Raw genomic sequence first — 26,625 nt, 5'->3', positions numbered from 1 at the left:
CTTCTCGATGAGTCAAAGCCCTCAATTACATATCATTAACAGACTTTAGAAATACTTTTTCTAAGATCTGTTTATGTACAGTGGGGAAAAAAGTATTTAGTCAGCCACCAATTATGCAAGTTCTCTTCTCCCACTTAAAAAGATGAGAGATGCCTGTAATTGACATCATAGGTAGACCACAACTATGAGAGTCAAAATGAAAGAACAAATCCAGAAAATCACCATGTCTGATTTGACAAGATTTATTTTTTAAATTATGGTGGAAAATAAGTATTTGGTCATTAACATAAGTTCAGCTCAGTATTTTGTTATATTTCCTTTGCTGGCAATGACATAGGTCAAACGTTTTCTGTAAGTCTTCACAAAGTTGGCACACACTGTTAGTGGTATGTTGGTCCATGCAAATCTCCTCTAGAGCAGTGATGTTTTGGGCTTGTTGCTGGGCAACACAGGCTTTCAAATCACTCCAAAGGTTTTCTATGGGGTTGAGATGTGGAGACTGGCTATGCCACTCCAGGACCTTCATATGCTTCTTACTGAGCCACTCCTTTGTTGCCCTGGCGGTGTGCTTGGGATCATTATCATGCTGAAAGACCCATCCACATTTCATCTTCAATGCCTTTGCTGATGGAAGGACGTTTGCACTCAAAATCTCACGATACATGGCCCCATTCATTCTTTCATGTACACGGATCAGTCGTCCTGGTCCCTTTGCAGAGAAACAGCTCCAAAGCATGATGTTGCCACCCCCATGCTTTAAAGTAGGTATGGTGTTCTTTGGATGCAGCTCAGCATTCTGTCTCCTCCAAACACCACAAGTTTTGTTTCCACCAAACAGTTCTACTTTGGTTTCATCAGACTGAAACACAGAGAAACACAGTACAACAAACGTGAAAAAATACTCTGCTGTAAAAAAAAGTCTAACAATAAACAGCAAGTGCTAGTAAAAAGATGATAACAAAACAGGGTATTTGGTTTTTTGCAAAAAATGTATACTAAGCAGCTCTAACAAACGCCAAGGTATATCCATCAGAGCAGTTCTAACCAATGTATTTTTAAAACCTGACCATGTGAACAGTACCTATATGAGCAGGATTCAGAAAGGTAATGTCTGATGTGGACATGCTGTGTAAGACGGCTTTATATGTGCATGGCCCACAATAGGGGGTGGAGACCTCCCAAAAACTTGCAAAAGCAAGAAACCAATTGAATACAAACGCATGGGCCATGCACACACAGTGAACAAGTCGGTAAGACAGTCTTACCAACTTGTTCACTGTGTGTGCATGGCCCATGCATTTGTATTCAATTGGTTTCTTGCTTTTGCAAGTCTTTGGGAGGTCTCCACCCCTCTATTGTGCTGTTTTGAGTTCAACACAGGACCTTGAAACGCATTGACTTTGTAAACCTGTTTAAATAAAGTGTCTAAGGGAAATATTTGTGGAATTCTATTATCAGCAGCGCATCCAGTGACATTTTACCCGGATATGTTCTTATTCCATTGCAGTCATTGGGGTGGGGAATGGCACTGAGCAGCCAGGACTGCACTTCAGTCATGTCCATTGTTCATTCAGTTGACTTCCCATTTGGCCTTTGAATATGCCGAATGGAACATCAATTAATTGAATAGTTGACAAGATTGGAAGAACAGCCATTGCCGTATCCCCTGTCCTGTCTGGAGTGAAGCAGGGCACAGTACAATAATAATGTTTTGTTCTTTTTTCACCATTGTCTGATAAATATGACACAGACATGAGCTGTAAAGTAATTATAACTACTGTTTTCTCTGCATTATCTCAGATAGGGAATTGTTACCTGACAGGTTCCTTGAATTTGCACCATTTAGTTCCCCCCTTTTTCCTGCATCTGTTTACTGCAATGTATGTATCTGGTAGAAACTTGTAAATTAGTATCACCAACATTTCCAAAATCAAATGACATGAATATAATAATGTATTTCTATTCAGATGCATAAGCTAAAAACGTCGGCACGTAATTAACTTTATACTATCACAGACATGCCGTGAAAGTGAGTATTTTCTGACTCTTCAGAATTTTAGTATTTCAGCACATAGTGAATCGGAGAATGATTTATGAAACTGCAAGTTAAGAACGCAGAGGATTTATTTATTTTAGTTCCATCTTGCACAGTATATATGGCAAGGTGGAAATGTCTGCCTATTTCATGATGCAATCTAGATTTATTTATTGTGCTGATATATTAGATTCTGTATCTCCTACCTATCACTGGCAGACATAAAAAAGGGCCCCTGTGCAAGAACAACATATGAGCCCTTTGCAGTATAGGAGCTCATCATAGCGCACAATTCCATCTGATTTAGAGGAGGTAACAGCACACATACAGGCTGTAGTTTCCAGATACAAAAGAAGCTCCTGGATTTCACCTTTTCTTTCATTAAAGCTAGTTTGGGTAAACATGTGCTTTGCATTCGTCATTTATATGAAGAGAAAGTTGGTTTGATAAAAGTTTCTAACAAAATGAATTTTGTATTTTACAGGACATACTGGACGGTTGTTAACATCCCTATGTTTCACCAGTCTTTCCTTTCTGTTTCTGCACATCATCTTTCAAATAACAATAAACAGCTTGGAGGCCAGAAGGACGATAAACCCTAATTTTAACTGTAAGTAGTTATTTTGTCATAGAGTAAATCGGTGCCTAAGTAAAAAAACACATGGGTGATAGGTTAGTATTCTTTTTACTCAAATTTTTCAGTGTAAATTGTGACTTTTGATTTTTAATGTGCACCACAAATGTATTACTCACTAGCTGAAGAGCCCAGCGCTGCCTGGGCATAGTAACTAACTACGGTTAGTTATAACAAATTATAATGATTATATCTATATATATAAAGCTGAGTGTATAGCCCCGTCCACTCCGCATAGTGTGGTGTGGTAACCACTGTGGCCACTAGGGGGCGCTGTGTGGATGTCCCAAGAGAACGGATGAGTGGCAGAATCCTGAAGGATGGTTATGTATCTCAAGGTGGGTGGGCTTGAGATGGAGACTTAGGTATTGATCAGCAATGATGTTGCTGAGGTGTTGTTTCAAAGTATAAGGGAGAAGTCTTCAGGTAACTAGAGAGATGGGTGGGTTCTGGTTACCTACAAACCCACCCAGGGTTGTGTCTGAAAACGCCTGTAGTAAAAGGCTATGTGAGTGTGTGAAGGACCTGTGATGAGGTCATAGTCACGTGACCCATTGGGCGTTGCTATAGACCATATAATATTGCCAGGGTAGGTCACATGTGGTGAATGCTGGGACCTGGTTGGTCCAGTGTGGAAGGTCCCGCTGAGATGGAGTTTCCTGCCTGACAGCACGTGTGAAGTGGCAGTGAGTGATGGCGACGCGTGCCTGTTAGTTCCTGGAGGGAATGGATGCATGCAGCATGGAGGAACAGCCATGAGAGAACCCTGACGTGGGTGAGATAATTAGGAAGGCTGAAGAGCCTGGGTATGCTGGATATTGCTAACAGAGGGAAACTCTGTAATGGACGCTATGCTGGTAATGCTGTTAAGTGAACTTTCTGTTGCTGCTGTGGTTTATGAGGTGTGAATAAACCGCATGGACTGTTTTGATTTGATGAAAATCCTGTGCCGAATGTGATTTTTGTGGCTGCAAGCGAGTATCCCCTACTTAGATGACAGCGCTACCTCACAATAGCCACATTCAGTATAATATCCCACATCATCCCGTCAGCCAGAGCTATCGGACTACTACCCATAATATCCCACATCATCCCTTCAAAGCCAGTAAAAGTAGAATAGTGAAATTGCACAGAAACATGGTTCACTAAGATCCCAGGTTTTCTACTGATCAGGCTGATATTCTCACTTATCTGCCACCATAAATATCACAGTCATGCTTTTCACCAATGGACAGGCACAAACCTTATACATTAGTACAGTAGAGAAACCTTCACACACATTTTCATGCACCGTCAGCTTGTAATTTGTCCGGCTGAGTTGCTCATGGATGTACAGCATCTGTATGCAGTATAGTATCATATTTAATGGGTTGTTATGGGAAAAGCATTACGTATTATATGGGTATATTCAGGTGAATTAAGGGGAAAGTAGCACTTTAAAAAAACTCACAGCATCAGAGCACAGTAACACATCAATAATGCATAAAAGAGTCTGTGAGAAAATATTAAATCCACATGACATTTAATATGTGCACTTTCCTACATTCATGTGTGTCACTTAATGATACCACACGGGAGGGGGGGATTCATTTCTGTCATGTGCTCTGTGCTCCTTTCTGGGGGGCAGACAATGGCTGGAGCTTATATTCCTGGGGATGCTAAATTTCTCCCACCATGTCAGTGTCTGCTGAGGTTTTGTCAAGTGGGAAAACTTGCTCATAGCAACCAATCACAGCTCAGCTACTTTTATCCAGCTCTGGTGAAATGAGAGATGCTTAGTGATTGGTTGCAAGAAAAACTGTTGATCATAGCAACCAATCACAGCTGAGCTTCTTTTGAACAGCTCTGGTGAAATGAAAGATGCTTCGTGATTGGTTGGTGATACACACATACATACATTCATTTATTTTTTTTTTAAGCCAGCTTTTTATTGATTTTCTTACATAAAATATACAAATTATACAATAAAAAGGATAAGTATTAGCATACAAAAATATATCAAACGTCGACTCGTAATAGTTATCAAGGAATCTCAATGCATTCACATAATCCTTCCAATTTGCCTTTTTCACCTCCTCCTCCTTATATATTCTTCCTTCCTGTTTTCCTTCTCCCATACTTCAACAGTTTCTTATGTCTTAAATCCAAACTTACTTAACAACCCTATCCCTTCCCCCCTCCCCTTCTCTCCCACTCCCCATGCGACTCGGCCTCGGAACCTCTACCTATAATTTCAGCTTAACTAGTGATCCTAACAGATCTTAATTCTTATACCATTCAGTAGATACAAATGTTAACATTATTTGCCTTATTTCTTCTCCTGAGCATATACCACTTATGAACTTTCTCCATTTACTGAAAAAAATTGCTGTCGATCTTTCGTTGCTCCTCTCCACCACCACTTTCTCCAGCATGAGCGTTTTTTTCAGCTGGCTTATCACCTCTTCTCTCGAGGGAATTTCTCTCACCAACCATTTCTGGAGAATTGCCCTTTTACTTATCATGACTATATCGTGGAAGAGAGATGGTATTGTACCCCCTCCTTTATCCCCTCCCTCCTGATGATGATATTGGAATAACCAAGCCATTGGTTCCAGCCCCAAGTTTCTATTCCAGATTGTTCGAACCAATCCCTGAACTTGCTTCCAAAATCCCTCAATTTTTCCGCACTGCCAAATCCCATGGTATAAGTCCGTTCTTTTCGTATCACAGTTCAGACATTTCACCAGTTTGTCTTGTTGTCTAATATTCAAAAAATTGAAACCATATATGGCCCTATGTATAAGTCTGTATTCAGAGTCTCTCCAGATTTTGTTTACTATCTTCTTCCTCATCTCCATCCACCCTTTCAAGATTTTTTCTTCCCCTTCTTGGTCTCCCAACTGCTTTGCCCATCCCTCTAAAATTTTCCCTGGTATGATGGGAACTAATGCTTCTCGCAAGTCCCTATAGAGACCCGAAATGGTAATCTCATGAATGTCCTTTAATAACATTCATTTTTATATAGAGAGATTTGTGACATCTTTCACCTCATTTGTTCTGCACTATTTCTGCACCTAGTAAGTAAATTAAGTTGCTTGAGTTTTCTAATTGTGTTTTTTTCATTTGCTTTTTTTATCGTGTTTTTGATGCTGTGATTTTTGTCTCTTTTTGGTAAAACTTGTTTTAAGCAAAGCTGCTTTGTTTTTGATATTTCCTGGTATTCTGTGAGGTTATTCTGCACATCAGGCCGTGTGCACACATTGAGTATTTGGTGAGGTTTTTACTCCAGTATTTGTAAGCCAAAACCAGGAGTGGAACGGTCAGAGGGAAAGCATAATAGAAACATTTGCACCACTTATGCATTTTTCACCCACTCCTGGTTTTAGCTTACAAATACTGTACTTGGGTAAAAAACTCACCAAATACTGAATGTGTGCATATGGCCTTAAACTCAGCATACCCACGAGAGAAATTGTCATGTTGCAGATTTGAAACAGACACCGCAGGTCAGTTTACGCTGAGTAAAAAAGAAAATCCCATCCTATAAATCCCATGCACTTTGCTGGAACTGTAAGATGCTGCGTTTCTGACAGAGCGAAAATATGCAGCATCAAATGCTCACCAAAAACTCATTGTGATCACACAACCTTAGATGCAGAAAATCCGCAGGTAAAAAACACACTTCTGTTTTCAGTGCGTTACTGCTGTGGAAATGCACTAAAAATGCATGTAATCTGCACATGGCTGTATCAATAATGTATTGCCAATGCCAAATACCAGTAGCTTTATTTAAAGCATGACATTCCAAAAAGAGACAAAAAAACCACAACATCAGACGAGTTGATGGACGTATTGTGAAGAAGGATCAGAATTGATCTGAAACGTATAGTATATCCACACTCTGTGTGTTTATATTTTTTGTGGCTTACTCAATAAAGTCATCGATTATTTTATTTGGATCATGGGAGCTGGATGTTTCTTCATTTTTCTCTCATTACACACAGGCCGTGTGATCCATGCGCCTGGTGGTGAATGAGCTGGGCTTTTCTTTACTATTAAACATTTCATTAAAGAAACACTCCCATGAAAGTTTTTATTCTCATATTTAAACATAGGGATTGAGAAGGGGTTGTCCACGTAATGGACATCCCCTTTAGTTTTGTCCTTTTATATTGCAGTTTCACACAATTACAGTAATACCCAATTTATACATTTTTTATATTTCAACACTCACCACTTTGCAGTAGAAAATCTCTTTAACAAGGTTTATTTTTTATTTCTGGTCAGGCATCAGATTCTGAGATCTATATTAGTTTCCTTGTTTTCAGGGCTATATGAAGGACTTACCCTTTTGTTTAATGAGATGTACTTTCTATTGCTACTAGCTTTGGGTGCATGCAACTTTTTGATTACATTTTATTATATTTTTTTGCAATGTAGGATATGCAAAATAAGCAATTTCTTAAGTGTTTTTCAACATTTTTTTTTGGGTTATTACTGACTGAGATAAATAATGAAATAGTTTTAAAGTGCAAGTCATTAAGAATAGAGCAATACATAGTATGTGTTGTTTTTGTGGTGGTCTGCATTTTGGCAACTACCTGCCAGTTCTATACAGGCCCTTCTCAGAGCTGTCACCAGCCACTCTTGCCAGTGATACAGTTCAGTTGCTCCACATCAGCAGAACAGCTCTTCTTCTTCTAGGCTGCTCTGTTGACAGGGAGTGACTGCTGATGTCATGCTGATTGACAGTCTGTTGTCCACAGTTAGGCAGCTGGAAAGCAGGTGTAAATCAGCATGACATTGACAATCATGACCTGTCAACAGAACAGCCGGAAGAAGAAGAGCTGCTTTATCGATGTGACATCAGCAGGAGCCCCTGAATCGCCGACAGGAGTGGTCTGTTTTGTGGGAAATAATAACAAAATGCCTAAAGAATCGAAAGTAGATTTTATTTTGCCAAGTTGTATTGTTTCCAACATTCATTGTTAAGCAAATGGAAGTAATTAGTGAAAACTATTTTTTCATAGCTCTGTGTATCATAAGAAATGAGCCCATAAGTGTACACATATGTTTTCAAACTGATGTGAACCTAAAGATAAAATAACAATTTCCATCTGTTTTCTGATCCATCCTGACAATCAGTGGGAACATCCATGTTTTTATGAAGCTTTATTTTCTCTAGAGATAAGATCACTTCACTAGAACTGACCATTGCCTCTTCAGATTCAGGATGTAAATTGGATTGTTATCTTTATAGCATCAACAATACTTTTCATTTGACAGAAGTCTATTGTATGGCTGAAATGCTCAGCTCTCTTTAAAATGGATTTCACTTCAAACTAAAATATTGAGGATTTTTTTTATTGTTAAAATCCCTTATCAATGCCCCGCTACTACTGAATACGTAGATAATGTGAAAACTAATAATGTAGCATGGATCCAAGATACTGATGAAAATGGCCTCATAGCACCTGTAAATCAAGATGAAATAAGATTAGTAATGCAACTTCTGTTGTTCATTATAGAGAAATAGTTCAATACGACAACAGTATGCTACCGTGTATCTATCTTTGTGATTTTAAGGCATTTTTTAGCAAATGAATTTCTATCACTGTAGTAAGGTGTATTTCATAATCATCCGATCAAGAGCTGTTCTTGATCATTTGAGACTGGGCATAAAAAATTTACATTTTTAGCTTCTTCACGACAAAGAGTTTATAACACGCTGATCACTGAATGATATTTCAGGAATCCTTGACGTAAATGAAGATGGTTTCACAAATACATAATATGAATGAAGTTTTGTAGCTTTATCACATTTTCAATCCTGGCCCAAAATGTGATTCTGATACCTCATCTATCAGCAACATATGGACATATAATGTTGATAGTTTGGGTGATTAGGCCTAAAGTTCCCTACAGGGACAAAAAAAATAAATTTAAAATAAAATTAAGAAAATAAGCATACATGGTATCACTGTGTTCATAAATGTGTGATCTATCAAAATATAAAACGACAATGCAAAATATAAATTGTTGACAAAAAATATAAAAATGTATTGCTATTATAATAGGAAAAAACAAAAGCGCAAAATCTGAAAATCACCCAGTCGGGAATGGATTAATATACCCTGATTTCCGAACTTCTATGTTAGCCTAAGCAAAAACTCACCCTTCCTGCTTTGGCCATAAATGTACCTGGCTGATTTGTGTGTAGTGGGCTATGGGCACAGGAGCACCTTATGGTTCTGTACTGCGAGGGCATACGGATGTTTTTTTGTCAGATCTGACTTATGAAATCCATGTATGCCTTCAACTAAAGTCCGAAGAAGTCTTGTGGTACAGTAAAGCCCATAGAGGTCTATGGATGATATATGTTAATTCTTTTCATGTATTTAGGGCTTTGAGGGAAAATAATTGGATGCTAGTTACGTAAAAATAAACCCTTAATAGGGTTTTCTAATCAAAGAAGAAACATCTGCAGTCACTCTATCTAACTGCAAACTGCTGAATAGTGACAGTGTGCGATGTGCACTCTCACAATTTCCCAGTATTTCCCGTGTTAGTGATCATGTGAACAAATGCATACTTGGAGTCTCGTGCCAACTAGTATAATCTGTCTTCCCTCAATTCTCTTCTGGGTGAGAGAAGTCCTCATGTGACTGCATCAGGAATACACGGGACTCGTGATAGTGTGTATATTCGGCTCTCCATAGTCACAGAAAGTGCAGACTTTTTATTCCTAGACCCCACAAAGACCCTTTAAAATACTCAACCTTTCTTAAAATTCATGAGGTCTGAAAATGTGTAGATTTTCTAAGCGGCTTACTATCAATTTACAACAAAAAGTGAATTTTCCTTCCTTAGCTCTTTCCGTAATGCCCATAGACGATAGTTTCTTGAATACCTCTGAATATACGGAGTCTGATGTATAGGAGTACACGGAGGTTGAATAGCTCTAATGTGAAAGCCTTAAAATTGTGTGCACTGCTATACAGTTTCCTTGTCCATGTGTTTGAGCTTTTAAAACCTCAAACTGTGTGGAGGGCACCACTGTATGGGATTACCAATTACATGCTATAGAACAACATCATAAACCAGAAAAGAGGCATGTAAATAAGAGGGATCACCAATAAAAAATAATAATAATGAGATACGAGATTATAAACCTTTTATTGATCATCCAAAACAAACAACATGCAGTGCAAATATAAAAACAATTAAAACCGCACAATTGCGTTCATTTTACATACCCAAAAGGGGTAATAGCCTCTGCACAAACCCTTCATAATTCTATATATTACAAATATGCTTACAATACAACTAGTGTAAAAATACAGTCCATCAACAATAAATAAAAAGACCATACACTCCACCTACCACCTAATACAATGATGAATGCAAAATAACTGATGAGTCTAACAAAATGTTAGAACAAGCAACCGTTCAAAGGTGCATAAGTCCTAGATATCAAAATGCCCCTAGCATATAAACAGTGCTCAATCCCAAATGTAAACATGGGGGTAGATAAAAGTCATATGCTACTACTGAAATATGAACAGGCAGATGATCAAGGGTCCCAGTTGCAAATGGCCCCCTCTATACAACCTGTTAGAAGCAAAATAATGCTGGCAAAGGGGACCCTGGTCCAGTAACCAGTAGAGGTGGAGTGAGGAGTGGTGAGGCAGAGGCAGAAGAAACGCCCGACGCGTTACGCCAGAGCAACTGGCTTCATCAGGAGCTCTTATTTACATGCCTCTTTTCTGGTTTATGTGTTTGAGCTTTTACCAACATTATGCATATCTGAAATATTATCTGTCCTGGTTTAACCTAACGATCAGATGGATGTTTTTGACCATATTGGTAATGTAACAATGATAATATAGAAGAATAAGGAACTTCATGTAAATAATGTTAATATTTGCTACATATCTGTTATTTGGGTGAATGATTTTCATGCACTCTGTAGAAAGTATGCACACTACAGTAACTATAGGATTATCTCTATTTGGACCCATGTTTGACTTTCAGATGACGTTGCTTGCTGCCTGAATTACATATTCATATTAGTGTAAAACACATGGAGACACGTGTAGCATTGCCTGTATCAAGGGGAAACACACAATGAAGAAATAACATCTGATTTCCTGGGCAGGTATTGATTTAAACATCTGTCAGGAACTGAGAAAATGTGAATCCCTATTCCAGTTTTGTTAAGTGTGTAAGAGCAATTTTCCTGGAAAACAGTTTGGACGACTAAAGTATCTGAGTCATCTATCTTCTGTGCTGACAAATAAAGTTGGTGACTCATTTTGTATAAATAATTTCATAATCCGGGGTACTTATTACCTGCCTGTATTTCTCAATTTTACTTTTCATATCCATTTTTTGTGAATAAATGTCTGTTTTAAAACCAGAAGAGTTACATATGTGCAGAGTTAGGCCGGGGTCACACTTTTGAGTGTGATGCGAGAAACTCGCTTGAGTCTCTCACATCAATATCCGGCACTGCCGCCGGCACTTGGATCGGAGTGTGCGGCTGCATAGAAATACATTCAGCTGCACACTCCGGTCCCGAGTGCCAGCGGCAGTGCCGGGTATTGATTCGAGAGACTCGCGTGAGTTTCTCGCATCACACTCGCAAGTGTGACCCCGGCCTTACACATATATATGGTCTGAGGAGCATTTGCACCTCTACTCCATTCAAGAGCGAGCTTTGCACAAGCTACATTCTCGGAGATTGCGGACATTTTTTATGGGCAATTTTCTAACATTTTTTTAAATATATTAAAGATGCACTCTCCCACATTTTTTTTATTAACTAAGTGTCAGGAACACCGCACTGCACTTGCTCACGTGTCCTGAGTACAAAACTGTGCACAAAGATACCTGTGGAGTGGGGCTGCAGTGGTGACGATGCATGCTCCAGGCTCACAGGACCTGAAGCATGTGACTTCTGGGGGCGTGGTCTAAACTCCAGAGAGCTAGGAGCTGAGGAAAACTCCTAGAAAGGTAACTACAGGACAATGTTACCAAGAGGCATAGACAGAGACAGAAACCAGATCAAGCCAGGGTCAAAGCACAAGATAGTACGACAGTACCAAAGGGTTAGACAGACTGGATAGTCAGGATGCAGCAATAGATCAGGAAACCAGAACAGGCAATAGACAGTACAATAGAGACAAATTGTAACGGAGTAACGATAGCCAAGCCAGGAGGTCAGAACTGGAAAAGACAATAATGCCAAAACGAGAGACGGAGTACAGAGAGAGGGGACAGACCGGGTCATACACGGGAAGCAAATAAGCTATGCAGTATACAAGCACACCAGGGTTCAGACACACAGCCAGAACAACAGTATAGCTGACAGAGAACCCTGGTAAAGAGTGAGTATAAATACCTCTCCCAGATCCAGAAAGAGGCCACGTACACTTAACCCTGTGAGTGCAGGGCAAGACACTGTCCAAACCATGACACTAAGCATGTACAAAAATATATATGGAATTTTGTTCAAGTGTGTTATTGTATTCCCCAATCACTAATATACTCACCAATTACCATTTTTACTGGTTTCCGGTCCTCTTCTGACTCGTCACTGAAATTCCGATGATCAGGATCACACTAGGATTTATGTGTTTAATTTGCTTTTTCCAACTAAGTCTATGAAACCTCAGAATGAAGATCTATAGACTTACTGTATATTGTAAAGGTGACTTCTTGCTCACACATAAAACTCAATGTGATCTGCCGAGTTGGAATGTCAGTCACATGAATGGGAAGAGGACTGGAGTAGTGCAGGAAACTGGGGAAGACAGAGATCGGTGAGTATATTAACCCCTTCACGACCTTTGACGCCACGTAGGCGTCATGAAAAGTCGTGTCAGAACGACCCATGACGCCTATGTGGCGTCATGACTTTAAAGCCCCCCTGCGGGTCGGGTGACCTAGGTCACTGAAAGGTCACCCGACCCGCAGATACAGGGGGCTTTGTTCTTCGCCACAGGGGGAGTGGCTTCGCCCCCACGTGGCTACGATCGCTCTGATTGGCTGTTAAAAGTGAAACAGCCAATCAGAGCGATAGTAATATTTCATCAATGAAAATTGATGAAATATTACAATCCAGCCATGGCCGATGCTGCTGTAGCATCGGACATGGCTGGAGACACCGATTCCACCCCCCCCACCGGCCATCGCCCCCCCGCAACTGAATGACAGCGGCGATCTACCGCCACTGTCATCATCTGCCCCCCTCCCATTCCCTCTGCTCCCCGCCAGCCTCCGATCCCCCCTCACCCCCTCTCACCTCCCCCGGCACCTTGTAAGTCCCCCTGTCGCTCCCGGTGTCCGGCGGGTCCGGTTCATGGGCGCCGCCATCTTAGAAAATGGCGGGCGCATGCGCAGTGCGCCCGCCCGAATCTGCCGGCTGCAGATTCCATTCTTTCATTTTGATCACTCTCACAGTGATCAAAATGAAAGAAAAAGTAAATAAACCCCCGATTATCACCCCCATAGGTAGGCAGAACTAATAAAATAAAGGAAATATTTTTATTTTTATTTTTCCATTAGGGTTAGGGTTAGGGTTGAAAAGAGGGTTAGGGTTAGGGTTGAAAAGAGGGTTAGGGTTAGGGTTGAAAAGAGGGTTAGGGTTAGGGTTGGAAAGAGGGTTAGGATTAGGGTTGGAAAGAGGGTTAGGGTTGGAAAGAGGGTTAGGGTTAGGGTTGGAAAGAGGGTTAGGGTTGGAAAGAGGGTTAGGGTTGGAAAGAGGGTTAGGGTTAGGATTGGAAAGAGGGTTAGGATTGGAATTAGGGTTAGAATTAGGGTTAGGGTTGGAATTAGGGTTAGCGTTGGAATTATGGTTAGGCTTGTGGTTAGGGATGTGTTAGGGTTAGGGCTGTGGTTAGGGGTGTGTTGGGGTTAGGGTTGGAGTTAGAATTGAAGGGTTTTCACTGTTTAGGCACATCAGGGGGTCGCCAAACGCGACATGGTGCAACCATTGATTCCAGCCAATTTTGCGTTCAAAAAGTCAAACGGTGCTCCCTCCCTTCCAAGCCCTGACGTGTGCCCAAACAGTGGTTTACCCCAACATATGAGGTATCAGCGTACTCAGGAAAAATTGCACAACAACTTTTGGGGACTAATTTCTCGTGTTACCCTTGGGAAAATAAAAAATTGGGGCTAAAAAATTATTTTTGTGGAAAAAAATGATTTTTTCATTTTCACGTCTCTGCATTATAAACTTCTGTGAAGCACTTGGGGGGTTCAAAGTGCTCACAACACATCTTACATACATTCCTTGGAAGGTCTAGTTTCCAAAATGGGGTCACTTGTGGGGGGTTTCCACTGTTTAGGCACATCAGGGGCTCTGCAAACGTAATGACGACCGCAGACTATTCCATCAAAGTCTGCATTTCAAAACGTCACTACTTCCATTCCGAGCCTTGACGTGTGCCCAAACAATGGTTCCTCCCCACATATGGGGTACCAGCGTACTCAGGACAAACTGGACAACAACTTTTGGGGTCCAATTTCTCCTGTTACCCTTGTGAAAATAAAAAATTGTGGGCTAAAAAATCATTTTTTGAGGAAAAAAAAGATTTTTTATTTTCACGGTTCTGCGTTATATACTTCTGTGAAGCACTTGGGGGTTCAAAGTGCTGCTCACCACACATCTAGATAAGTTCCTTGGTGGTCTAGTTTCCAAAATGGGGTCACTTGTGGGGGGTTTCCACTGTTTAGGCACATCAGAGGCTCTGCAAACGTAACATGATGCCCGCAGACCATTCGATCAAGTCGGTATTTCAAAACGTCACTACTTCCCTTCCGAGCACCGACGTGTGCCCAAACAATGGTCCCTCCCCACATATGGGGTATCAGCATACTCAGGACAAACTGGACAACAACTTTTTGGGTCCAATTTCTCCTGTTACCCTTGTGAAAATAAAAAATTGCGAGCTAAAAATTCATTTTTTGAGAAAAAAAAAAGATTTTTTATTTTCATGGCTCTGCGTTACAATCTTCTGTGAAGCACTTCGGGGTTCAAGGTGCTCACCACACATCTAGATAAGTTCCTTGGGGGGTCTAGTTTCCAAAATGGGGTCACTTGTGGGGGGTTTCCACAGTTTAGGTACATCAAGGGCTCTGCAAATGTAACATGATGCCCGCAGACCATTCCATCAAAGTCTGCATACCAAAACGTCACTACTTCCCTTCCGAGCCCTGACGTGTGCCCATACAGTGGTCATCCCCCACATATGGGGTATCAGCGTACTCAGGACAAACTGGACGAAAACTTTTGGGGTCCAATTTCTCCTGTTACCCTTGTGAAAAAAAAATTGCGTGCTAAAATTCATTTTTTTTTGAGGGAAAAAAAATGATTTTTTATTTTCACGGCTCTGCATTATAAACTTCTGTGAAGCACTTGGGGGTTCAAGGTGCTCACCACACATCTAGATAAGTTCCTTGGGGGGTCTAGTTTCCAAAATGGGGTCACTTGTGGGGGGTTTCTACTGTTTAGGCACACAGGGGCTCAGCAAATGTAACATGACGCCCGCAGACCATTCCATCAAAGTCAGCATTTCAAAATGTCACTACTTCCCTGCTGAGCCCCAACGTGTGCCCAAACAGTGGTTCCCCCCACATATGGGGTACCAGCGTACTCAGGACAAACTGGACAACAACTTTTGGGGTCCAATTTATCCTAGTACCCTTGTGAAAATAAAAAATTGCCAACTAAAAAATTTTTTTTTAGGAAAAAAAAAGATTTTTTATTTTCACTGCTCTGCATTATAAACTTCTGTGAATCACCTGGGGGTTCAAAGTGCTCACTATGCATCTAGATAAGTTCCTTAGGGGGTCTAGTTTCCAAAATGGGGTCATTTGTGGGGGAGCTCTAAAGTTAAGGCACACAGGGGCTCTCCAAACACGACATGGTGTTCGCTAACGATTGGAGCTAATTTTCATTTCAAAAAGTCAAATGGCGCTCATTCCCTTCTGCGCCCTGCCGTGCACCCAAACAGTGCCCCCCCCACATATGGGGTACCAGCATACTCAGGACAAACTGGACAACAACTTTTGGGGTCCAATTTCTCCTGTTACCCTTGTGAAAATAAAAAATAGCGTGCTAAAAAATCATTTTTGAGGAAAAAAAATGATTTTTTATTTTCACTGCTCTATGTTATAAACTTTTGTGAAGCACTTGGGGGTTCAAAGTGATCACTACACATCTAGATAAGTTCCTTAAGGGGTCTAGTTTCCAAAATGGTGTCACTTGTGGGGGAGCTCCAATGTTTAGGCACCCAGGGGATCTCCAAACGCGACATGGTGTCCGATAACGATTGGAGCTAATTTTCCATTCAAAAAGTCAAATGGCGCTCCTTCCCTTCCGGGCCCTGCCGTGCACCCAAACAGTGGTTTATGACCACATATGAGGTATCGGTGTACTCAGGAGAAATTGCCCAACAAATTTTAGGATCCATTTTATCCTGTTGCCCATGTGAAAATGAAAAAACTGAGGCTAAAAGATAATTTTTGTGAAAAAAAGTACTTTTTTTTTTTTACGGATCAATTTGAGAAGCACCTGGGGGTTCAAAGTGATCACTTTGCATCTAGATAAGTTCCTTGGGGGGTCTAGTTTCCAAAATGGGGTCACTTGTGGGGGAGCTCCAGTGTTTAGGCACACAGCGACTCTCCAAACGCGACATGGCAAGCGCTAAATATTCCAGCATATTTTCCATTCAAAAAGTCAAATGGCACTCCTTCCCTTCTGAGCCCTGCTGTGCGCCCAAACAGTGGTTTTTGACCACATATGAGGTATCAGTGTACTCAGGGGAAATTGCCCAACAAATTTTAGGATCCATTTTATCCTGTTGCCCATGTGAAAATGAAAAAATTGATGCGGAAAGAAAATTTTTGTTGGAAAAATTAAAATGTCCTTTTTTTCCTTCCATGTTGCTTTAGTTCCTGTGAAACACCTAAAGGGTTAATAATCTTCTTGAATGTAGTTTTGAGTAGCTTGAGGGGTGCAGTTTTTAGAATGGTGTCACTTTTGGGTATTTTCTGCCATATAGACCCCTCAAAGTGACTTCAAATGTGAGGTGGTCCCTAAAAAAAATGGTTTTGTAAATTTTGTTGTAAAAATGAGAAATCACTGGTCAACTTTTAACCCTTATAACTTCCTAATAAAAACATATTTTGCTTCCAAAATTGTGCTGATGTAAAGTAGACATGTGGGAAATGTTATTTAGTAGCTATTTTGTGTCACATAACTCTCTAGTTTAACAGAATAAAAATTCAAAATTTGAAAATTGCGAAATTTTCAAAATTTTCGCCAAATTTCTGATTTTTTCACAAATAAACGCAAAAATTATCGATCTAAATTTACCACTAACATGAAGCCCAATATGTCACGAAGAAACAATCTCAGAATCGCTAGGATGCGTTGAAGCGTTCCAGAGTTATTACCTCATAAATGGACACTGGTCAGAATTGCAAAAAAATGGCCAGGTCATTAAGGTCAAAATAGGCTGGGTCATGAAGGGGTTAACACACTTACTCTACATTACATATACATTTATACAGGTTTAGGGAATACAGATTTTTTTAGTTCTTTTTTAGTAGTAAATAAAACACTAGCATTACATAAGATGAAGATGCCTAAAAAATTGCTCAAAGATTCACACAGTTGTTTTTGTTGCATTATATTGCAGTCATCCCATTAACTTCTATTGTAGAGTTTGGAGTAGGTTAATAACAGAAAATGCTTGAAAAATGGACATGTCACTTATTTTAAACTTGTTATTTTTGAAAACCTGAATTTTATTAAAAAAACAAAAAACTCAATGTATGATAAGCTAGTCATTTTTCTCCAAAAATACTATTGATCTCATCCTCAGAATGTATTATAGTGAGGGGTTCACATTGAAAATAGGAAGAGTGAAATGGAGTAGATGTTTTTGTTATAATGATCTGGTTTACTCAATATTTTCTCAAGTTGATGTTGAAGTCGTGCTACTTGTCTTCAGAGAGGTTTGGTTAAAAAGGACGTATCACTTTAAAAAAATAAAGAGTAAAAAATTTCTGAGCTGCTCTGATTTTTTCACTTCTTTTTGCATTGTGCTGTGTCACATATATTTTAACATTTGTTTGTAAAATCTCTGCATTGCTGTCCTTTTATCTGTTAGAGTTTGCTTGGCAGCATCTTATACAGATCGATGATTAGATCAGCTGCTGACTTGTGAGTGGCAGCATCTGGAAGGGAGGAGTGAAAGCCGTTGCCCCCAGAGAAGAGTCTGAAGAAACACAATGTTGGACTGCAATGCTGAAATTTCACATGGTGCGCTCCAGAAGAAACAAATGTGAATATCTTTGCGATGGAGTGATGCTGCTTTTTTGTGAGGGCAAAATCGAAAAATGTATCAGAATTAAGTAGCAGAAGGTACTTAACTCAATTTGTTTTGAAAAAGTGACCAGTCCTCTTTAGGTTGCTCTTTATGAGTTGGAAGCGTTAGAGGAGTAATTGTAATGTAGTTGCCACCATATTTGTATTTCAGAACGATCTCAGCAGTCACTTGTTCCCCTAAAGATTCTAGGGGTTTTATCAGTTACTATCTATTTTTATGACAATTGTTTTATTCTTTCTTAGCCTTACGATGACCGTAATCTGTATGTTTTAGTTGCTCATGCTGCAGACAGCTTAAATGTAAAGGTATCTACTTTAATGGCAGATTATTAGACTGTGTACTAAATCCCATTGATGTGACAGGAAGCATTGTGTATAGAACTGTGACTTGAATCCAGTAAATTTTCTTCCAGCATCTGTGTCATTTAGACTGTGGAAACCTGTGATGTTATGATGGCATCATGTTCATCCACCTGTTTTAAAGGACAGGATGACTTGGTTATACCAAGTACAGGCACTCGGTGCTTCATGGTGGGGCAAAACATTTACATACACCTTCACATAAGCTTGGTTTTAAATCTGTCTCTGCCCTTCTCTGGCTCTCTTAAGCCAGATCTGTCAATTAAGGAAGATGGGAGGGCGAAATAGAGGGAAAACCAGCAGATGGGAAGGTGTGTAAATGATTTGCCTCACCGTGAAGCTCCAAGTGGTGGGACTTAGTATGAGCACTGCAGTCATTCTGTGCTGACAGAGTTCCTTTCAGGTGGAATGGAGCATGCTGGATCTGCTAGCAGGTGTAATTAAATTATTGCAATATTATGATCTACATAAAAAGCAATTCTGAGGACACGGGTCCTATTATCATAGCTCCCTCCAACTCTGGATTGAAAAAAAATAAAGACTTAAACAAAAATAACTTAATAAAAAAATAAAAGGAAATGTAATAATAAGTAAAAAAAAAAAAAAAGTAATGCCATATAAGGTTTACTATTGATAAGTGTAATGTAATGAACCTAGACTACATATACTTTAAATTGAATTAAACTGGGAATAACAGAACATAAGTAGTCTGGTACTCTGGGTAGTGGCAAATAAAGCAGAAGAACTCATTGTCAAGCTGTAGCTGGAAAAAACTGATATGTCAGTGTTTCTTTTTTAATTTTAAATTTGCAAAAATTTCTAAATTTCTGTTTTTTTTCAGTCAAGATGGGGTGCAGAGTGTACATTAATAAGAAAAAAATGAACATTTTTGAATTTACCAAATGGCTGCAATGAAACAAAGAGTGAAAAATTTAAAGGGGTCTGAATACTTTCCGTACCCACTGTATATCCATATGTAGCTCTTTCAAAGACACGTTCAGCAATACCTTTGAACGGCCAGTCTGTTCCTCCGTTACTGAGAAATCAGCGTTTAATTGATCTGCAAATCAGCCTGAAGATCTATTTACTCAGTGCTGTCTCCTCCTGCTTGACTGACCACATTTGCCTGAAGTCACACAGCATAGGGGCGGTCATAGAAGTTGTTTGTAATTAACCCCTTTATGATCAATGACGGATCAATCAGTGATTGGACGCCTTCCCCTGTTTGGTGTGGGCTCCAGCGATGAGACCGCACCTTTTCCGGCAAATGTCAGCTGTTTTGAACAGCTGACATGTGCCGCTAACAGCTGCGGGAGGAATCACGATCCTCCCACAGCTGTTAACCCGTTAAATGCCGCTGTCAAACGCTGACGGCGGCATTTAACATGCATTTCCGGCAATCACGCTGGAAATCCGCCCATCTGTGACTCCGTCACGTGATCGCTGGTCACCGATGGGTTGGGATGACAACCAGAGTTCTCCTGGAGACCTCTATGGCTGTCACTACAGGATTTCTATGAGCGCCAGCCGGTGGTCAGTGCTCGTAGCAAGTCAGCAATTCTGCGACATGCAGGCAATCTGATCATCACCTGTATGTAGCAGAGCTGATCAGGTTATGGCAGCTTTTAATCTCCCATGGAGACTGTTGAAGTATGCTAAAAGTGAAAAAAAATGTTTTTAAAAATATAAAAGTTCAAATCACCCCCATTTCGCCCCATTCAAAATAAAACAATAAAAAAAAATCAAACCTACACATATTTGGTATCACCGCGTTCAGAATCGCCCCATCTATCAATAAAAAAAAGGATTATCCTGATCGCTAAAAGGGTGTAGCGATAAAAAAATTAAAAACTCCAGAATTACTGGGTTTTTTTATGGCCGCCATATTGCATTAAAATGCAATATCAGGCGATCAAAAGATCTTATCTGCACCAAAATGGTATCATTAAAAGTGTCACCTCGGCACGCCAAAAAAAAAAAGCCTTCACCCAACCTGAGATCACAAAAAAAGAAGACGCTACGGGTATCGGGAAATGACGCAATTTTTTTTAAACAAAGTTTGGATTTTTTCTTTCACCACTTAGATAAAAACAAACTAGACATGTTTGGTGTCTATGAACTCGTAATCACCTGTAAAATCATAATGGCAGGTCAGTTTTAGCATTTAGTGAACCTAGTAAAAAAGGAAAACAAACAACTGTGGGATTGCATTTTTTTGCAATTTCACCACACTTTGAATTTTTCCCGTTTTCCAGGACACTATATGTTAAAACCAATGGTGTTGTTCAAAAGTACAACTCGTCCCGCAAAAGACAAGCCCTCACATGGTCTTATTGACGGAAAAATAAAAAAGTTTTGGCTCTGGGAAGAAGGGGAACAAAAGACGAAATCGCAAAACCATGGCTTTGAATGGGTTAAAGTGGTTTTTCCATGAACAAAGTACATTTAATCAATAAATTTCGAAAACGAGAGTTTACAGACAGGACAGCCTGGCATCCCAGCTGCTGCTTTTTTGTGAGGTAAAACATTTCCCTGCATGTTTTAAAACACATTTTATCTCACAGAAAGAATCAGCTGCAATCTCATGCGTCTGAATTGTACAATCTTGTTTCCTTCCCTGACCAGGAGCTGTGGATGATCAGACCATGTTCCTGCACGGTCAGACACAGGCATTACACAGTGCATAGCTTGGGCACAATTATAAGATTAATTAAATGTACATTGTTCTTTGGAAAAATTCTGTGTCATCCATAGATGCATAATGTTAATATGGTGACAGAAGATTTTCACTCACTCCATACTTTTTCACCTCCCAGGTATAACTGCAGTTCTGGGGAAGTGGCAGAAATTACGGGTCTCTTGTATGCGGAAAAATACCACAATATGTATCTCGACCTCTTACGAGATAAGGAGGATTGCGCTGTCTTACCGAATAACCCTACCCCATCTGTTTTATATGAACTTAAGGTAATTCTTGATAAGGGGCTTGGGGATGGAGTGAATAGCAAGACTATTGACAACTCTGCTATTAGAAGTGGAAAGGAAGACCAAAGACAAAATAATCTAATTAATAAAAATATTGGAGAAAGAGAAACCAATCACAAACTAAAGTGTTTCTATACTAATGCACAAAGCATGGGCAACAAACAAGGAGAATTGGAACTACTAACACAGGACAAGAAATATGATGTCATTGGAATCACTGAAACTTGGTGGGACAATACACATGATTGGTATACAAGACTAGAAGGATACAACTTATTTGCAAGAAACAGACTTGATAAACGAGGAGGAGGTGTCGCATTGTATGTTAGAAACGCGTATATCTGCACAGAGATTGAAGCTTCAGAGACTGGGAGTTCTGTGGAAACTGTTTGGGTAAGAATACAAGGACAGAACAATGGAAAGGACACCATTGTAGGCATTTACTACAGTCCGCCTGTGCAAGCTGAAGATATGGATGAACTCTTTATGCATCAAATGGCCAAGTTCTCCAAAAAATATGACATAGTTGTCATGGGAGATTTCAACAATCCAGACATTTGTTGGGAATCTCGCTCAGGCAAAACTAACAGGTCAAGGAAATTCTTATCCTCTCTTGCTGACAACTTTATCTTCCAAAATGTAGGGGAGAAAACAAGGGGAACTGCTACCTTGGATCTAATCCTTATAAACAGGGAGGAAATGTTGAGGAGGTAAAAGTGGCTGGGACCCTAGGAGGTAGCGACCATGCTATTTTAGAATTTTGGATAACTAGAGGAGGAAGACGTGTGAAGTCTCAGACGTCAAGGTTAGATTTCAGAAAGGCAGATTTTAAGGGATTCAGAAAGAGAATTGGAGGGATCCAATGGCTGGATATCCTTAAAGACAAAAATGTCCAGGAAGGATGGGAAATCTTGAAAAATGAAATTCTCAAAGCACATTTGTTAACAATTCCGAAAAGAGGGAAGAATAGGAAGCATTTAAGGAAGCCAGGATGGATGAACACAGAACTTAAGGACATGCTATTAAGGAAGAAAAAAATGTTTATAAAATGGAAAGAGGGAGGCATATCTAAAGAAGAATATAATGCTGTCTGCAGAACCTGCAGGGCACAAATCAGATTAGCTAAAGCTGACAATGAATTGAGGCTTGCAAGAGATGTCAAAAGCAATAATAAAGGATTTTGGGGATATGTCAAAAGTAAAAGAAAAGTCAAAGATGCTATAGGATTTTTACGGGATGAAAATGATGAAATGGTAAGACAGGATGTTGAGAAGGCCGAACTTTTAAATTCCTATTTTGCATCTGTTTTCTCTCAGAAAGGAAATGTAACATCAACTGTTCTTCACTGTCCTATTAAGGGAATAGAAGAATCCAGGATATCTATAAACAGAAAGATAGTGAGGAAACACTTAGCTAACCTAAATGAATTCAAGTCTCCAGGTCCCGATGAATTACACCCCAGAGTACTGAAGGAGATAGCAGAAGAAATTTTTGAACCCCTCTCCATAATCTTTGAAAATTCTTGGAGAACAGGAGAAGTCCTAGAAGACTGGAGAAGAGCAAATGTTGTTCCTATCTTCAAAAAGGGGAAGAAGGTGGACCCAGGCAACTATAGGCCGGTGAGTCTGACTTCTATACCAGGAAAGATCTTTGAACAAATTATTAAACAACATGTATGTCAGTACCTGGATAAGAATGAAGTGATTAAACAGAGTCAGCATGGGTTTGTAAATAATAAGTCATGTCAGACTAACTTAATTTCCTTCTATGACGGAATCACTGATTGGGTGCATCAAGGAAATGCTGTAGATATAGTATATCTTGACTTCAGCAAAGCATTTGACAAAGTATCTTATACAATCCTTATTGAAAAAATGACTAAGTATGGAATGGACAAGGCAACTGTTAGGTGGATTCATAACTGGCTTAGTGATCGGACCCAAAGAGTGGTCGTAAATGGCTGCACATCCAGTTGGAAGAATGTCTCAAGTGGGGTACCACAGGGCTCTGTCCTGGGCCCTGTATTGTTCAACATCTTTATCAACGATTTAGATGAAGGAATTGAGGGTAAACTGGTTAAATTTGCTGATGACACAAAGCTAGGAGGGATAGCTAATACTAGAGAAGAGAGAGAGAGGATTCAAAAAGATATAAATAAACTGGAGAAGTGGGCAGCAACTAACAGAATGGTTTTTAACAGGGAAAAATGCAAAGTACTACATCTGGCCAATAAAAATGTAAAAAGCATATACAGAAAGGGAGGAATAGGGCTAAGCAACAGCACATGTGAAAAAGACTTGGGTATACTAATAGATCACAGACTGAATATGAGTCAACAGTGTGATGCAGCAGCAAAAAAGGCAAATGCAATTCTAGGATGTATTAACAGAAGCATACAGTCTACATCACGTGAAGTCATTATTTCCCTCTACTCCTCTTTGGTCAGACCTCATCTGGAATACTGTGTCCAGTTTTGGGCACCACATTTTAAAAACGACATCAACAAACTGGAGCAAGTTCAGAAAAGAGCAACCAGAATGGTGACCGGTCTGCAAACCCTGTCTTATGAGGAAAGGTTGCAGGATTTGGGATTGTTTAGTTTGCAAAAGAGAAGACTGAGAGGAGACTTAATAGCTGTCTACAAATATCTAAAGGGCTGTCACATTGTAGAAGGATCAACTTTATTCTCATTTGCACAAGGAAAGACTAGAAGCAATGGGATGAAACTGAATGGGAGGAGACACAGATTAGATATTAGAAAAAACTTTTTGACAGTTAGAGTGATCAATGAGTGGAACAAGCTGCCACGAGAAGTGGTGAGTTCTCCTTCAATGGAAGTCTTCAAACAGAGGCTGGACAGACATCTGACTGTGATGATTTAGCGAATCATGCTTTGAGCAGGGGGTTGGACCAGATGGCCCAGGAGGTCCCTTCCAACTCTACGATTCTATGATTCTATGAAGACGGAGTATGATTTTCCAATGCCGATAAATCCGTGGCTGGCTACCTTCTATGGTCTTTCCAAAGTCCAGAACAGCTTGGAACCTTTATGAGAGCTTCCAATAGTTTCTGGGATATGAAGTCTTGGTAAAAATTTAGGCCTGTATATTGATCAAATACTCAGACCGTTTGTACAGGCTTTCTAGTCTTACATAAGGGATACCACTGATTTGCTCTGTAAACTGGAGGGCACCTCTGTTGACACAGGATGCATTCTGGCATTCATAGACGTAGAATCATTATAATCCTCGATTCCACACACAAAAGGGCTGCAGGCTGTCAAATATTTTCTTTCAACTAGGGAAAGTCAGTACATGACCCCTAACAACTTCTTCTTTCTAAGCATCCTCAAATTTTGCCTAACCCAAAATGTTTTCATGTTTTATGAGAGATATTGTCACCAGCTCAGGGGCACAGCTATGAGTAGCCCCTCTGCATCAAGCTACGCCAACTTGCTTCTGGGCTGGTGGGAAGAAATCTTCATCTTTACAGAGGGTAATGAAACGCACACAGATAAGATCAATATAGGGAGTCGTTACATAGAATACATCTTCCTAATTTGGAAGGGTACTCCTGATGAGCTTAATCAATTTTTTGGATAGTCTTAATCTGAACAATATAGGACTGTGGTTCACATATGAGTGGAATCTGATCATTACCATTTCTGGATGTCAGTATAAGAAAGACCACTAAAGTATTTTTAGCAGGAAATCCAGAGCCACCAATTTCCTCCAGAGGTGGGAAAGTAATCATCCCAAACCCCTCAGGAGAGGTATCCCAAAAAGCCAATACCTATGAGTACACCACAACTGTACTGACAATACAGAGTCTGAGAAACAGGCAAGGAAACTAAGAGGGAGGTTTCTCTAAATAGAATATCCTGATAAAGTTCTAAAGCAAGAAAACAAGGAGGCAAAATAAATAATAGAGTCAAGTTACTGACATCTAAACCCAAAAGTGAGTTCGAAAATCTTATCAGATGCATCACAACCTACTCAAATAGTTTGCATGAAACAAAATCTGTATTGTCAAAACATTGGCCAATCCTCATGATGAACGAAGACATCAAGGGGCATATAGTCCAGATATTTTGTGTGACCCATATAAAAGAAAAATATCTAAGGGACAGATTGGTTCATAGCCATTTTTCTGTTCCATGTCCCAGGATGTGGCTTTGCTTTGATCTCAAAGGTTGTTATAGATGTGGCAAATGTAAAGCCTTCCCAACCGGGAATAATTTCCACAGTAATGTTACACAGAAAGGAATTCAAGATCAGTGCTGCTATTAACTGGGGCACAAAGGGATCGGGAATTTAAACTTCGCATTGGTGAGCACATGGGTGACATCAAGCACAACAGTGAGAGGGGGACTGGGATCAGATGATCAGATGATACTGAGAAAGGAGACTATATGGATTTTATTCCTTAACAGTCTCTCCTCTTGGATTGAATGAACAATTAAATTTTGGTTCTTTTCTGTTACTCCTGGGGGGAATAGACACCAGTTTACAATTGTGATACTCTATCTATGGAGAACGGAAAGTTAATGTTGAGATTTGTCTTTACTATGTGTCATATTTCAATCTTAGATGTTGCTCAGGCCCTATTTGGACCCTTACCTATTACTATTTATCTATTCCACACCTGGAGTGACCAAGGATTTGGCATCTATTCCAGTTATTATAAGCTCACTTAAAAGAGCATGGGTACCCCTGATAGGATACATAATGGAATAATACATGAGATTGCTTTCGTGCTAGCGGTGGTATATACTATAGGGATGAGAATGTCTGTTGAGGAATACCACCCCTGTATTATGTCATAGCTATGATCTGGTGGTATTATTTTGTGTGTGATATAGTATGTACCTTTAAGAATCAAATGACATGCCCACCCATCCCTGTGGGAGGGTATGTCATATAGAGTTAAACTTGTGATTTGCTTATTAAATGAATCCTCAGAGTCACAACAGGCCCACTGATGCAATAAGAGTGGATGTAATGTAGAAGATCATCTGGTGTAGTAGCCCCTTCCCACTCTTAATGAACAAGGTGAATATGAGGGCACTCCCAGCCAGTTTTACTAATCTCACCTTGCTGCTATATTCTTGAGCTTGCGAGTTTTGGGAATTCGGACGTTGATCAGGGCTGCTGGCCCTTTGTTTCTTTTTGTTTCGTCAGCTGCTATATTTGTTTCTTGGGAAAAAAACCTTTAATCTAGGAGTGACTA

The 26,625-nt window shown here is 39.9% G+C and overlaps 1 protein-coding gene across 1 annotated transcript in view; it reads left to right on the top strand.

The window, feature by feature from the left end:
* Positions 1–26,625, top strand: part of PIEZO2 (piezo type mechanosensitive ion channel component 2) — a 438,513-nt gene that overhangs the window by 70,483 nt on the left and 341,405 nt on the right. Inside the window, exon 2 of the mRNA XM_073550976.1 lies at positions 2,520–2,645. Within this exon, the coding sequence (XP_073407077.1) occupies positions 2,520–2,645 (126 nt within the window). The remainder of the gene's footprint in view (positions 1–2,519; positions 2,646–26,625) is intronic.

The sequence above is a fragment of the Dendrobates tinctorius genome, unplaced genomic scaffold (assembly GCF_039654945.1).
Source record: "Dendrobates tinctorius isolate UK_male_01 unplaced genomic scaffold, ASM3965494v1 ptg000171l, whole genome shotgun sequence".
In the NCBI taxonomy this organism is placed as follows: domain Eukaryota; kingdom Metazoa; phylum Chordata; class Amphibia; order Anura; family Dendrobatidae; genus Dendrobates; species Dendrobates tinctorius.
This window is presented reverse-complemented; position numbering and strand designations above follow the sequence as displayed.